We start from the raw sequence: 16,396 nt of genomic DNA, 5'->3' as shown, positions 1-16,396 counted from the left end.
ATATTGCTTACTATGTTTCTGGCACATAGACATGGAAGCTCATGTCCTTGTTTTGGGTTAGAAACAACCGCCAGCTATTTCTGGTGAACAGGGTCTAAGTATTTTAATTCCTTGTCTGTTACAAACAACAATCCACATGTTTCTATGGGACTGTTGAAAGATTTATTCCTACCCTGAGACCAAGTAACATACATGAAATAAATCACTGTTCAGAAATGGCCTTAAAAAGAGAAACAAGACTATAACTCTTAGAAAAAATTCTGTAAGTACCCAATTTATTCATAAAATAATACACTTTCAATATTTATGATTTTTTTCAGTCATATATTTACCATCATTCCCAAATATGCTTTTGGCCAACATATATTTGTAAGGTTAAGATCTATATTTATAATACTGGAAATCATACAAGGCATTTGATTTGCACGTGAAATACTCCCCCCCTTACCAAACAACAAACAGATCTACTGTGCCTTGTCATTTACCTTCCTGTATCTCTGAACAAAAGTAGGCTTCACCTAGGGCATTTTATACTTGCAAAAAACTTGCTAATTTCTCTGTAAGATGATTATACAAGTGAAACATTCATTCTTTAGGTTTAAGGGTGGCCAGGTTATATCAAAACAAAACACCTCTACCCAAAACAGTCCCAAGCATTTGTGTTGATGATTCAGTTTGCTCTCAGGAGTGATAAGAAGTACAAAGAAGCCCAAGAATAAGCTTAAAGATCAGTCTGGTGGGCCACCTCTCTTGAGGAGCCACACCCCATGGCCATTTTCTGTGGACAAGTCTCCACTGTCACAGGTCTATTGAAGACTCTTTGAGGTCACACCTAAGGATTGATATAAACATGAGGCCTGAATTGGCATCACCTGGGATTCTGTTACAGCTGATTGGATCTTGGGCTCACACAGACCAATTGCATTACAGTCTAAATTTTAACAACATCCTCTGGTGAACTGTATACACAAGGAAGTCTAAGAAATGCTGGACTGGGTGCCCCAGCCCCACTTTAAGAAGATCACCTCTAGCTGGATAAACCTCTTCTTCAGGGGAGACACTGTTCCCAGCAGGGAGGAATTATAGATGACAACTGCAAAAACAGTATGGGTTTTTTTTTTTTTTTATTTTAAACATGCAAAATACAGTCCATGCATCTGCCATTTTAAAAAGTCTCTCATCCTGTAGCAGCTAAAACCAAATATGTTTTGGCTATCAACATTCAAGAAATGTTTCAAAATGCTTTACAGTGTAAAGATAATAAGAAATTTAGCAAAATTTCAACAAACCTGTATAAAAAACAGATACAGATAACTTTTTATTTCAAGGCAACATGCTGTAATGTAAAGAGTAAGTTATAATTATCTGTGTTTCTTTGTAAAAAGTCTTTAACAATACAAGGGATTAACAGATCCAGGCCTCAGGGCTACACATGCAAAAAAAATTGTCAGTTAGTTAAAAATCACCAAACGTGCTATTTTTAAATGTGTATTTGTGTGTCTTTTTAAGTACAGGAGTAATAGAAGTATTAAATATTAGCAGGAATAGTATCTGAGAACTCAGTAAAAGTGTGTACAGTTCATGGAGCCAGTGTCCGGGAAGATTCATACATTTCTGAGGAACATTTTGGCTTAATTCCTTTGCCATTGTAATAGTCCACGACTTGGTTTGGGACTTCAGCCAACACGCTCTTTGCCAGGGCAGCTGGAGATGCCTGCAGGGAAGAAGAAATCAGCATGACTCAGGCACCTGGTTGAACTAATCTGACCCAAATCAGCCTAAAACACTTGAATCCTGCTGTGAACAGCAGGTTTCATTCATTCATTCATTTATTCATCATTCATTCTGTACTTGTCAGCATCTACTCCAAGCAAGAGTTGTCAGATTGTTGGAAAGTGAGCTTTTAATTTCATAACTGTGATTTTTTTCATATCTGTCTCAAAATAAGGAACTATTCACATCTGAGGATGGGTGAACATTGGGTGGTAGAAAGAACTGCCTTGCAGTTTTGTGTTTGAATTACATTCAAATCCAGACACCTATTTATGTTCCAGGCACTCTGGGAGTGTTCATAGTGTCTGTGGTTCTTGCCGTTATGAAGTTGCAGTTTTGCGAAGGATTTCCTTGGTGGCTTGCTGCTGCTGCTAAGTCGCACCAGTCGTGTCCGACTTTGTGCAACCCCATAGACGGCAGCCCACCAGCCTCCTCCATCCCTGGGATTCTCCAGGCAAGGACACTGAAGTGGGTTGCCATTGCCTTCTCCTTCCTTGGTGGCTTAGACGTTAAAGAATCTGATAGCGATGTAGGAGATGCAGCTTTGATCCCTGGGTTCGGGAAGATCCTCTGGAGGAGGAAATAGCAACCCACTCTAGTATTCTTGCTTGGAGAATCCCAAGGACAGAGGAGTCTGGTAGGTTACAGTCCATGGGGTAACAAAGAGACACAACTGAGTGACTAACACACATGAACACACACACTCACACACACACACACAGACACACACACACAGAGTCATGTGAGGGGAGCCTGGTGGGGCCAAAATGAACCCTCCCATGAGGCAGAACATGATCCATGCCACAGAGCAGCAGATCACATCACACGTGAACTTATTAGAAACTAAGATCCTTAAACCCATCCCAGAGCTAATGAATCAGAATCTGAGTTTTAACTCAATGCCTAGGTGACTCCTATGCATACTGAAATTTGAGAAGCACTGCCCTAGGGAGTCACAAACACTGTGTGACCAGAGCACAGAAAATCAAGAGAGTAAGCCATCTAAGAGATCACAGCAGGCTTCCAAGAAGAGATAGCACTTAAGTTGGGGTATGTTTTGAAACAGGGAGAAGGAGAGGACTGGCGTTTGATCATTCTAGGGACAGTGAGTCATCTGATGGGGCTCTGAAGGAAGTGTGTATTAGGGATGCAGGATTGGCTGTGCTTTCGGCTGGAAAATGAGCTCGTGTCTGAGTGATGGAATATCTTGAATGCTGCGCTGGTTTCTGTAGCCTTTCTCCTATCAGCATTATAGACTCTAAGCCTTGGGGCAGAGGAAGGTGGAGGCTGACATTCTGCATGGACTCTGGACTCAAGCAGAGTTGGGCCTGACCTCTGACCCTGGCACTCATTATTCACTGCTCAGCCCCTGGGCAAGTAAGATTGCCTGAATCTCTTTGTTAGCAGTTCCTGCAGAGGTTGAGAACTGGAGGCAGAGTGAAACGTTTGAAGTCCCTCCGGAAAAATCCTGAAGGAAAGAGGGCTGGCCTAAATGCCAGGTGGCGAGGTTTCTAGCTCTTGCCTTCCTTGTCACTCAGCCATTCAACTTTGCTAAACCCTGATGTTTTGAGACAGGAAAGGAAAGAATAGGAATTCATTCTACCTCAAATATTCTAGGTGGCTCAAAATGCAAGAGATCTTAAAAATTTCAAAAACAATCTGAAAATACTGTGCTTCTAAAGTGACTGCTCACATTTTGAAGATGTCAGTATACTGGCCATTGGCATCCATTAATACTCTTTTATTTTATAAATAACCGCTCAGGTGTTAGATCATGGCCAACTCATACACTGGGGAAAACACAAGAGTCATTTCCTCCCTTTTCTCTCTGGTTGTTGCTCACACAAAGGTTAGAAAGATAAAGACTTGATTTCCCAGTCTTCTTGGCATGGAGGGATGCCATGTGACCCAATTTCATTATTTGAGACCCAAGTGAAGTTTCCTGGGGGCTTTCTTGGAAAGCTCTTCAATAGACATCATCAGTTCTATATCTCTTTCCCCTTCCTTTTTACCTTGAACTAGAATGTGATTTCTAGAGCTTTGGCAACCATTTTATCATTATGAGGGAATAGCAAAAAGAATCTCTAAGTGGTACTGACACTATTGAATCATTGAAAAAACTAGCCAGTAGCCACTAGTCCCTAATATTTAGTTACACGAGAAAAGAAAAGTATATTTGTACTTACATAATCAATATTGGCACTATTTCTATTTTGCTATACTAGATATGTTTCATTATTTTTCATGTGGGGACTATTCCTCTGGAAGAGGACTATTCCTCTTATAAGCATAGGATGCTTACAAGCCTCTCTGGCCTCTGCCTATTGGATGCATGCAGCCATCAAAAATGTCTCTAGTCATTGCCAAGTTTTTCTGGGAGAAAAATCATCCTTGGTTAAGAACAACTCATGTGATCCACTGTGATATGGGTTTGCTGTTATTTTAAGACAAAAATATTCCTGACCAGTGTGTCAAATAGAACTTGCTTGGGTGATAAAAGTATTCTGTATCTCTTCTGTCCAATGTGGTAGTCACCAGACACATGGTGTCTCTGAGCCCCTGCGATATGGATAGTATGGCTGAAAAACCAATTTTTAAATTTTAATGAATTTAAATTTAAATAACCACATGTGGCCCTTTGCTACTGTGTTGGATGGCACAGCTCCCAGTGATTCTCCTGCCCTTTGCACATCTGTACTGGTGGTTCTGGTGAGCAAAGTCTGCTTAGAGGTCCTTAGGTTGGGAAAAGGAAAAAAATATGAAAGTATCTGGTAACAACAGTAATAACAGCTGCATTTATTAACCTCCTACATGCACCAGGCACTGTGCTGAGCTTTATATAGGCCCTTCCTCTCATCTTCCAAAGTGTGTGTCATTTACCCCATTTTACAAATGAAAGTCTGCGACACAGAGAGGTTAAGTAAATTGCCTTGAGTCACAACAGCCCACAGCCTCTGCCTGTCTGAAGGTCTGAGTTACTTTGCAGAGCAGAAAAAGAGAGGCAATTCATGGGTTCCTGGGTGTTTGAAATGATATCAGCACCTCATCTTGTGCTTTATTTATGGTTTATTGAATTCAGAGTAGATTAGTTTGGATAATGAAATGGTTCTCAGAATCTAATTTGAAATTCAGGAAGATAAGGCGGGTGTTGAGCTCCTGGTGCTCTGCTCTGCGGTCCACAGGAAGCTAGGGCCCTGGGGCAGAGGGACGGCCAGCACACCCCCTTCCTGGCCCCATGAGGCACTTCCTTATTGCAGGTGTCCCTCTTCCCCTCCCGCCACCCCACCAAGGTCTGCCTCCTTCATGTCCCAACTCCACCAAGGTCTGCCTCCTTCATGTCCCAACTCCGGCCACGTCTCTGAAGTTTCGTAGTGACAGGGTAGCCTTCCTCAACCACCCACGGATCACTTAGGTGGACATCTGTGTTCCAACTGGGCAATTCTCCAGTCAGTTCCTGGAGGAGGTTGGGCCCATGGCTCCTTATCTCCCTGTGGTCCCAGTGCAAGCACGCAGCAGGCAGTCTGTAAGTGTGTGAGGGGGAGCAGGGGCTGGAGCAAAGGCTGCAGCCCTACATGGCAATGAGGCATGTTTGTGTGTGTGTGTATGTGTGTGTGTGTGTGTGTGTGAGTGTGTGTCTGCAGCGGGTAGGCAGAGGGTGGTTTGGGGAAACTCCTGAACCCCTCATCACCCAGGCAATATTGCGGGTGGTGGTCACTCCTGTGGTACTTCTGTCAGCTGACAAGATGGGGCAGGACATTATGGTCTGGAAGAACACTCTCTCCCATCTTGGCATCACCCTAGCAACTAGCTTCATTGATGGACACAAGGGGCTTCAGCTCCAGCACACCTCGACTTGACAAAGATGCCCCTCCTTGCTCTCCTGTGCAGACACCTTGGGGGCTTGAAACCTCCCCTTGGGCAAGTTAAAGATAGGCTATGGTAGCAGAGGGACCCTTCCCCCAGGCTTACTGCCCACACTTGTGGAAGCTTTCACAAGGGGCGTGGAATGAAAGAACAGGGGACTCTATAACCCAGCAGGGCTCTTCAGGGCCACCACCAACCCAGAGGGAAACTTCGTGTGAGTCAGAAAAAAAACATTTATTTTTAAACCCGTTGGTCATGAACCAGTATTGAGTCTACCTTGGCAAACCGATTCCAGCATTTTCCCCGACTGATCACAATCAACTGTTTAATATTACCCTTTAAGCTAACTTTGTCATCTTGCTGGTTCTTTCACTACTGAATTAAATAAATCTTTGATACTGCTTACTATATATTTATAGAGGATTTAGGATTCTATCATTTTGAAAACATACTTTGCCAAGGCAAACACAGGTCTCTGCCAGGGCACATGGCTTGACAAGGAGAACTGAGGCTGCATTTCAGCTCCTCTTTACCTCTGCTGCCGGGTACCCTTGAGCAGGAAACAACCTGTCCAACTGTATATGCCAGCCTTGGGAACACTGAAGACCCTAAATTATGTAGACGAGGCCAGGTTCCAATGAAAGTTTGGCTACATAGTTAGCATGACTCCTCATCCATAACTCAGGGCATACATCTTTCTCCAATTAGTCAAGCTTTACATGTTCTAGCTGGGAGTTGGCCTGGCCCAGGCAGGTATGGCTGGCATTGCTTCACTACCAACACTGGTAGAAAAACGGGCTGTTTCTGCTCTCCCAAGGGAAGCCCCCAAAATATGCGTACGTGTTTGAAGTTCCTGAAGGGCACGAACTGGACGATGTCACGGAGGACAGGCTCTCCCTTGGGTGATCTCAGAATCCCATCATCACCATCCAGCATCTGCATGTCGCTGAAGTCTGCGTTGCCTACTCCCACGATGATGACTGACATGGGGAGGTGGGAGGCATGGACGATGGCCTCCCGTGTGTCGGCCATGTCTGTGATGACCCCATCAGTCAGGATCAGCAGGATGAAGTATTGCTGCCATAAGTTGGACATCAGGAGACAATAGGGACAGAGAGGCGGGGGAGACAAGGACAAAGCCAGTTACACACTCAGGTGGCTCCAGGGCACACTGACCGCAGCAAAAGTGATGACTAACTTTTCCTGAATGCCTGAGTTTACAGCCCTAAACACCAAAGACTTAGGATGAATGGAGCTTAAAGCCTGGCTCAGTAATTGCAAGTAAATCCAAATAATCACCTTAGTGATGTTTATAAAGCACAGGGTATAGACAGAATAGTAGAGGAGTCAGGGGGTCGGTTTCAAAACCTCATTCTCTGAGATGGTGGGAATTTTCCCCTGAATCCTCTGGGTCTCACCCTTTTCATCTCTCAAGTGAGTGGTGTAGCTGGATCATTCATAGGGTCCTCTTCAGCTTGGAGATTTGCAAGTCTAAAGTGGAGCTGCCTAATTTAACCAACAGCTCCTTGTGACTACTGAGGACTTGAAATGCCATGCAAGCAATGGAGAAACAGAATTTTAAATTTTATCTCATTCAAATAAATTTAAATTTAACTTAAAAAATGGATACCTGATTGATTTACTGAAAATCTTTTTAAGTATATTTGCACAACTATAAATATGTGAATCTAGGGGACATATGTATACCTATGTCTGATTCTTGTTGATGTTTGACAGAAAACAACAAAATTCTGTAAAGCAATTATCCTTCAATTAAAAAATAAATTAAAAAATATGTGAATCTACTTTTTCAAGTATCAATTTATTGAATGTATATAAGGATCAAGTATTTTTGATGATAATTTAGCATCCAAATTGAGATGATATAAGGATAAAATACACACTAGATTTTGAAGACAGTGCAAAAAATAACTTAAAATACTTTATTAATAATTTTTATATGGAGTACCTCTTAAGATGATGGTTTTAGTTATGCTGGGCTAAATAAAATATGTTACTAAAATGAATTCCCCTGTTTCTGTTCAGCTTTAAACTGTGACTACTGGAGAATTAAAAATTTCTGCACACCTTCCACTCTGTTTCTAGAGGATGGCACTGCACTAAAGCCCTAGGAGAGGTGAGGACTGTGGGCTCTCCTTCTTTAGGTCGTGTGCCCTGGACTGGTGAGTGGTCTGCGGGTGGCTGCCCTTCTCCGAGGATGGGGGCAGAAGGCTCTTACTGCTCTAAGTTGTGGCTGAACAGGCTTGTGGGAGTCTCATCTGACACAGAGGGCTAGGGAAGGGCTATGGGGTCTGAAGAGGGAAAGTTCAGGAAGGACCTCACTGTCCTTAGTTGTTAGAGGCATCATGACAACCTCTCGGATGAGAGGGGATTCGGGAATGAGGTTACTGAGATGCTGCTCACACCAAACTCTAAAGAACTTTTAATGTAACCTTCGCAATATGCTCATCTACAGGGAATAAATGTGGGATGGTGAAATCACTCCAAGTTGCCACATTTCAAAGGAGAAAGACTAGATAGAAAAATCACATGTTGAACACATCTGGTTTTGAGAATCACACTTAAAAGGTTGCATATAGGGCTGGCAGTGCTAAAGAGTTCCTATTTTTCTCTGTGATTCTGAAAAAAATATTTTTAAACAAAACAACCCAGTCAAAATACAATTGGAGAGAAGAGAAATTCATACTATGATGAAGACAGGCATGTGTCCTTAATGCTTTTCATACAGTTTAATACAGAGGCAAATTCTGTTCCATGCCTGCTAATTACCCACCCTTAATTCTAACTGAACAATTTTTAAATTCATCTGAGTTATCAATTTTCATCCATACTGATGCTTTTGGAGTCTTATACATTCACAGAGAAAGTGGCCTGGGAGTTTGGAGGAAGGTTTTAATCAGGGAAAGTGATGGAGGAGCTAGGGAGGTGCAGGGAGAAGGGGCCAAAGGAGGCAACTTGGTGGCTTAGGGATGGACAGATATGATGAGCCACATGAGTATATGATGGATATACCAGAGCCATAAATGACTCTTTGCAGGGTGCGCCTTGGAGGCTATAACAGGTACCAAATCTGGTTGGAGACTCCTCCTGATCCCTGAGCAGGTGGCCTTGTGAGTGAATCACACTTCTGCACCCCCACCATTCACTCCTCACCCTTCCCTAATTCCTGTCTGATCTGATCTTCATGGTTCAGGGCATGGATCCCCCCTACTTGTCCCCTACAATACCTCCAGGAGCAAACAACCTGAAAATCACACCACCATATCAAGGAATTTAGAGTTGTCACTGTCTAGATCTGGTGTTGGGAAAATATTTTCTGCAAAGGGGCTATAATAAATACTTTAGGCTATGTGGGTCATAATCATGTCCAAGGCAATGACCTAACTCTGCCGGTTAGAATGAAAATAGTCATAGATATTACTTAACAGGAATGTGCATGGCTGTGTTCCAATAAAACTTTATTGAGGGACACAAGTTTGAATGTCATATGACTTTGGCGTGCCATGAAATATGATTCTCCTTTTGATTTTTTTTCAACCATTTAAAACTGTAGAAGCCATTCTTAGCTAACTGAAAAACAGATTGCAGAATGTTGCTGGCTTTTCATTTAGAGCAGAGATTCCTTTTTTCCCCCCTAGTATTATTTATTCATTCGTTACTTCTCTCTCATTTGCCTTGATTTCATTTTTTTTTAATTTATTTTTTTTAACTGAAGGATAATTGCTATACAGATTTTTTTTTTTGTTTGTTTCTGCCAAACATCAGGATGAAGCAGCCATAGGTATACATATGTAACAACCTAGAGAGGTGGGATGGTGAGGGAGATGGGAGGGAGGTTCAAGAGGTAGAGCAGGGGTTCTTAACTTGGGCTTGCAGACTGTTGAATTGAAATAATTTCAGGCCATCTGCATAGTTGGGGTAAATTAAAGTTCTGTTTTCACTTACCTTTAACTAAAAATGTATCATTTTTCAATTCTGAGTATAATCAACAAATAAAATTGGTTTTAACTGTACTTATGACTGAGTCACCAATAGAAATCACAGGATATGTTCCTGTTATAATAGAGTGTATCATTTACATTCAATATTACTTAGAAATAACAGAATTATTAGGCCAGCCACTATTTCTCATAATTTAAATTTATTACTATACTTATGATGCTTCTATGTCACATTTAAAAATAGTTAGTTAACTGCATTTCAACATAATTAGTTTATTTTATAACATATAAAGTAATGTTCATTTAAAGGCCATTCTGAGGAGGGGGTCCATGGGCTTCACCAGCTTCTAATGGTGTCCATGGATCAAAAAGGGTTAAGAAGCTCTAGTCTGAAGAGACTGTCAAGATTCCAGACTTGATCCTTCCAGGTTTAATCTAGCTAAAGGTAATAGGCTGCAGACTGCTGGATCGAAACCCTGATGGAAATTCCCAATAAAGCTTGCAGTAACAGTTGCTTCCAAAGTCAGGCTAGGAAAATGCTCATGGGTGAAACATTATAGTCTGAATGTACTTGAGGTCCTGTTTAAATAAAGAGGGGATTTTTTTTCTTTCTAGAAGAGTTTCATAAAATTGGGGAGAAAATCCTATAGCCACAGACTTCCTGACACCACTTGCCTACAAGGTTCAAGGTGAGGACACTTAGCAATCAGTGATAACAAGGGGCCCTGGACCACACTCTGTTAATAAGATAACAGAAATTCTGGGGGAAAGCATCAGTGTTCCTGGCATATAGGAATGAGTTATTTGAGAAGATGTGGATTAGATCTGTCCAGTACTGTTTTCTGATCTGTCCTTTCAGAGCAGACCCACCTGATCCTGGAGTAAGTGATGCCAAAACCTCATTCTGGTTTCTATTAATCCAGAATGCACACTTTATGTCAGATTCTCTTTACTCCCATGAGTGTTGGTACACTAGAGAGGCTGAGATAACTCAGTTCTCAAACTGGGCTCCATGGAGCCCTAGGGATGCCTTGGATCCTCTTAAAGATAAAGCAGCTAAGAATAGACAAGTGTGGACCCCACCCCTTAGCCCAGATTCAATCAGAACAGTCTGTTTTCTTAAAATCTATATGTTTGGTTTCTAAACAAGATATTATTTGAAGAACTTGAGGTTCTGGTGATTTAAAAGGGGTTAAAATAAATGAAATACTGATCCTGTCCAGCCCTATCCCTAAACCTTGCATCTGTGAGGATTCAAAATTTCTCCAAGGCCTCTTGGATTTGGTAAGATGGAGCTGCTATTGACTTTGACAAGTGTGGTCTTCAGAGTGGTGTCAGGAGCAAAGTTTGGATGGTATGGGTAGAGGTACCAGTGGAAAGAAGAGATGGAGATGGTGAGTATGGGCAGTTCTTTCAATGAATTTTGCTCAAAACGAGTAAAATAAGGGAAAGTAGCTGAAGGGTAGAGTGGTGTCAAGGGAGAGCTTTGAACGTAAGAGATATTACAATGTGTTTTATTTGCTAATAGGAATGAGTCTTCAGTAGAAAGAGAAATAGATGATAAGGAGAGAAAGGAAATGCAAGTACGAGGGCAGTGTTCCTGGATAGTTGGGAGGTGTGTGCTGCAGTGCAGAGAGCGGACACTGCTGTGAGATGGGAGCATGTCCAGCCCATCCTCACATGAGGAATGCTAAGAACACAGGCAGAGAGCATGGGGATGGGCTCACAAAGGAAGGTGAGGCAGCAGGATACCATGTTCTTTATGCAAATCCAGTGTTGTGGAACCCAGGATAAAATCATAAAGAAAATTTCAGACATCATTAATATTCTGCTCAATCTGAAAAAACTTTCATAAAGCCATAAAAAGGGACATAATGATGGTACTGAAAAAAGATACATAGAAAAATTATTATATTATGGTAATATATGTAACTCTAATGTAATTGGGTGGCGCTTCCCAGGTGGTGCTAGTATTAAAGAACCTGCCTGCCTGTGCAGGAGATGTAAGAGACACAAGTTTGATTCCTGGGTTGGGAAGATCCCTTGGAGAAGGGCATGGCAATCCATTCCAATATTCTTGTTTGGAGAATCCCATGGACAGATAGTCTGGCAGGCTACAGTCCATGAGGTCACAAAGAGTTGGACACAACTGAAGTGACTTAGCATGCACACCACATATTAGGGAAAAAACCAAACTCTGGCCTTTCAGCTTTGGTTTGCATTTTTCTTAAGAAAACCACCAACAGGACCTCAAACAAATCTTCCCTATGATGTTGTGTGTTACTTCACTTGACTACTAGGTAGAAGAATAACCCATCATTTTATTTCACTTCCATCTGTAGTCGGAAGTTAAGCTTAGTTTTGGACAGTTTTTTTTTCTTTCCCAGGAACTGAAGGTGAGTTGAGCATTGTGACGTAGACCTACACTCCAGAGAATATAGAGGCTTCCCTTGTTCGGTGCCTCCTGCGTTCTGATAATGTTGAAGACATTTGAGTTGTGTCATCCCTAAACCTCATGTTAATCCAGCAGAGACGGGCATGATTATCCCCATTTTTCAGATGAGGAGACTGAGGACTGGGTTAAATCATTTATTCAAACTTATGCAGGTAAAAATGCAAATTCATTGTCAGAGTAGGGTGGGTGCTATGGCCAGTATCCAGGGGAGGAAGGGCAGGTACCCACTAGCAGGTAGACCACCCGTCTCCTTACCGACGCCTCCTTGGTGTTGGTCTCCTCTGATGCTGACTTGGCCACCTTCTGGATGATGGGAGCAATGTTGGTGGGGCCGTAGAGCTGGAGTTTAGGAAGGCAGCTCTGATAGGCTTCCACAACTCCTTGAATCCCTGAGGTAAAATCGGCAAAGATCAATAGCTAAATAGTCCTCTAAATAAATTTAAATTCAAACACACACACACACACACAAACACACATGAAGCATTAACTTCCCTCAAAGAGTCCTTATCAATAGCACATTTATGTCCTTAAGATAAAAAAGAAAACATCACATCTGGGCTGGTGTTACTGCCTCCATTCCACTAAAATCATTTTCTTTATGCATTTTAGTTATTTTTTGAAATTGGTTTGGGAAGAATTTATTAATGAATGATTGTGTTTCCTAGAGAATATGACCAAGTTTTTTTTTATGACAAAGAGAACATTCTAGACCCAGTTAAAAAAATGTCAGTTACAAACCTATGTATTCCCAAAACTTTTCTACACTTTCAAAAATAAGGGGTTCATGCTGGGGATATTTTGCAACCCTACAGCTTAAAACTCAGAGAGAAAGTTTTCGGTCAGAACTCATCTTCTTAAAAGGTTCACATCAAAAGCGATCATTTTTACAGGTGAAGAAACTAAGGCTCAGAGAGGTTTGTTGCAGACTCAGGATTCATACCAGGTATGTCTGGCTCTAAGGGCCATGCTCAAGGCTTTAACATTTCTCCAGTTTTTGGACCACCCTGTTGACTGTAGTATACCCACCCCAGGCCACCTATGTGAGTAATGTGTACATACAGCCGTCTCTGCAGAGGCTAAAGTCTTTGTGGGCAGGAATTGCACCTTCCTCTCTCATAAGCTCAAGGCATGTCAGGCACATGGTAGCTGCTCCCTAAATGTGTGATGGGTGAGGAAAATGACTGTTACTGTTATCTGCTGGGGACTGTAATACAGACAAGTGACACTCATCACCATAGGCACCCTTCATTTAAGGGGGGCTTCCACCCAAACCTCATGACAGGCAGGCTTTTTTTGTGGAGCTTCTCCCAGCCTGAGTCTTGACTGCACAGTGAAGGTTCTAATCACGATCCCACAGTGACACAGTTCCATTACCAGTGATTTTTGTTCAAAGGGTCCTGTCCATGCCTGTGCCTCTGTTCCCTCTCCCGTCCCCTGTTTCATCTCATCCTCCTAAAGCCCTCTCTACCCTAAAACAGCACACTGGTCCTGTTTCAGGCCAGAGAGACTCACAAAGTCCCTCCTGTGATTGTTTTCTGTCCATATCTTTCTAACCAGCTTTTGGGCTTCTTGGATGTAGCTGTATTCTGTTTTACCTTTATACACACGCATGTAACAAAATGTGTATGAAAATGACTGAAAGTGTTCCATTCTCTTTAGTCTGCCATTCTAAAGACAGATACCAAATCAATATACACAGCCTGGTTTTGCAGTTAAATGATACTGAATAGAAGTTCTTTATCTTTTTTGGCCCTTGAGTTTTTGCTTAAGATAAGCAAGTTTGAATTCTCTTTCAAAGGTAACAGGCAGATAAATTCTAACATGTGAAACAGGTTAACATGGGATAGATATGTCCTTCACTCTGCTTTGATGAAAAATCACTCTTACAGTTGAAAAGCAGGGATGGTTCCAGATGAGGGAAGCCTAAATTGTAATAAACTCGGCATGAAGGATGGTGAAAGGGAATAAGAGCCAAATGGAGATCTGGTCTCAGAGGTTGTTCTGTGCAGATCTGGGGATACTGATGTTATGTTCTTGGACAGTTAGTGCCAGATTTGTGAAAGAAACTGCAGAAAGCTCGACATCCCCCATAGGATCTGAATTAACTCTGTTCTGGGTTCCTCCTTGACAGGAAGGAGGAGAGACATGAACATTTCCACCAGCCCACTGTAAAAATGTCTTACCATTTTCATAGCAACAGGGGTACTTGGCTCTATTTATCATTTAGAAACCAGGAAAAATGATTCTAGGATACAATTTATCATCATAGTCATCATCATTATTTTGTGGAATGTGTTGGAGACTCTCCAGCTGGAAATAACAGAATAGGGATCAAAGCCTTTGAGGAGCTCTTTCTGGCACAAAACCATTGAAATGACTCCATTACCAATATGGTAAGATTGTCATATGATGTCCATACTTCCCCCTCTTCTTATTACTACACAGGAAGCTGTGAAAAATAAATACTTGATGACTACTTGGAAAGCAGAAAGGGGGTTACCTCATCACTGCCCATCAGGTGACCCTTCCCTCAAGTGTTTTTTTTTGGTTTTTTTTTTGACCAGAGGAATCCAGAATTGGGATTGATATTCTTGCTCTAAGCTCAAGACCTCTTCTGCATTCTGTCTTTTCCAACTCTTATACGTCTGCTCTGTTGTTATTTGGATCCAGGGAGACTAATTCTCTGCTGTGGGCAATCATCACTGACATACTGCATCAGGAGAAACTAAGATGGGAAAAGGGGGAAGGGAAGGGCTGCGGGACCCTGGCTTCGTTTCACATCATGATTTACCTGCACATTCAGGGTTGTCTTCATTAAAGTTGATGGCGAAGTCATGAGAGACCTGGACACCAATTAAAATTTACAAAAGGAAGACAGGAGAATGACAACATTAATCCAGTCAGGAGGCACTGGGGTTAGAGTCTGCAAACAGACGCTCATTACATTCATTTTGTGTCAAGCAGCAGGAACCACTTTAAGCCTTTACAGAATCTCTCTGAGATGGAGGGTGGATTCTAAGCTCCCTGTGGAGTTGAGGTGACAGGGAGATTTTCTAGAACCAGATAAATGCTGGCAGGGGAGGGAGAATAAGGTATATGAAAAAAAAAATACAAGGAAAGATTTCAGAAAAATGTTAACTCCAAATAGCTTCAAGAGAGAAGTGGCCTCAGAACAGAGGCTAGATTTGGCTGAGTTCTATTTGGACCAAGTGATTAAAAAATGATAACTCAATAACCCAAGCTGTCTGCTGGAGATGACTATGCTTACAAAGGCTCCAGCTAAGCTGTTGACATTTACGACTCATTCTAACATAATATATAGAACTGCTGGGCCAGAGGATTTTCACATGCATACAGGTAAAAATAGACTCTAGCTTTTGGAAAAGTAATAAAGTAACATAATTTGGAAACTTCCAACACAGATTCCTCTACCTGGTGGGACCTACGTACAATACAAGGTCAAATAATACGTGGCTTATTTTTTTCTTTCTAAAACTTGAGGTGTGCCCTGACATCTAGACATTTTTATTGGGTCACATGGAATTTTACTGAGGTTTCCATTTCAAAGGCTATTTCTCAAAGCACTGACTGGGGCCTAGAAAATAGGTTATTGTGGTAAAAATCCTTTTTTTTTCTCAGTGCGGGTCAGAGCTGATGCCGTTGGTGCCTTGCCCACATTCCCTTGCCCTTGGCTCTTCCAGGTAACTCAATCAACTGTTAGTCATCTTACCTGGTTTATTTACCTTAAGTTTTTCTTGGGCTTCCAGAGCTGGCGTGGCTTACCCAAGTGACAGGCAAAAAGTGTTGGGGAATTAAGGTCCCCTGAGAGTAATGTCCCTAGAGAGTAGCTCTTCATCATGGGCTGACAGGAGGCTGTGAATCAGTATCCCAGTCCTCTGATCCCTTGGGGTCTGTGTGTACTCTGCACTGTCTCCCAGGATTTGGCTTTGGCTGTCCATGCTGGTAATGACTTGTTAGTAAACCCTGTGTTGACTTCTTCCCATTTCCCCTCTGTCTACCGAGGCTCTCTACACCTCTCAAATAAACTGCTTGGATCCTAATCCTTGCTGCAAGGTCCCTGGAGAGTGCAAACTAAGACAGAGGTGATTGTGACTCAGTTTCAATGCAAACTGAGATTTTATCCTGAAGAAGTAAGTCATGGTAACCTTATAAATTCTCTGGGGGCACCTGAGTTGCTGAGACCATCAGGGCTTGTCTGGGGCAGAGGGGAGATGAGGCATGGAGATGAGGCATGGAAAAAGGGTATCTGAATGGCTTTGAGGGAATAGAGTGAGGATGCATGAGGGATGCCTGGTAGGGTAGCAGGAAGAAGTAGTTAGCT

The 16,396-nt window shown here is 42.1% G+C and overlaps 1 protein-coding gene across 3 annotated transcripts in view; it reads right to left on the bottom strand.

Annotated features, from left to right (window-relative positions):
- Positions 1 to 246: 246 nt before the first annotated feature.
- Positions 247 to 16,396, bottom strand: part of CPNE4 (copine 4) — a 689,746-nt gene continuing 673,596 nt past the window's right edge. For all 3 annotated transcript variants that reach the window (XM_070466753.1, XM_070466751.1, XM_070466752.1), the window contains exons 13-16: positions 14,846 to 14,897; positions 12,310 to 12,443; positions 6,478 to 6,714; positions 247 to 1,714 (exon numbers count right to left, since the gene is read on the bottom strand). In XM_070466753.1, the coding sequence (XP_070322854.1) occupies positions 1,580 to 1,714; positions 6,478 to 6,714; positions 12,310 to 12,443; positions 14,846 to 14,897 (558 nt within the window). In that variant the 3' untranslated portion in view covers positions 247 to 1,579. The remainder of the gene's footprint in view (positions 1,715 to 6,477; positions 6,715 to 12,309; positions 12,444 to 14,845; positions 14,898 to 16,396) is intronic.

Source organism: Odocoileus virginianus, chromosome 4 (assembly GCF_023699985.2).
Source record: "Odocoileus virginianus isolate 20LAN1187 ecotype Illinois chromosome 4, Ovbor_1.2, whole genome shotgun sequence".
Classification (NCBI taxonomy): domain Eukaryota; kingdom Metazoa; phylum Chordata; class Mammalia; order Artiodactyla; family Cervidae; genus Odocoileus; species Odocoileus virginianus.
Note: the sequence above shows the minus strand (reverse complement) of the source record. Positions and strands in the feature narration are given on the sequence as shown.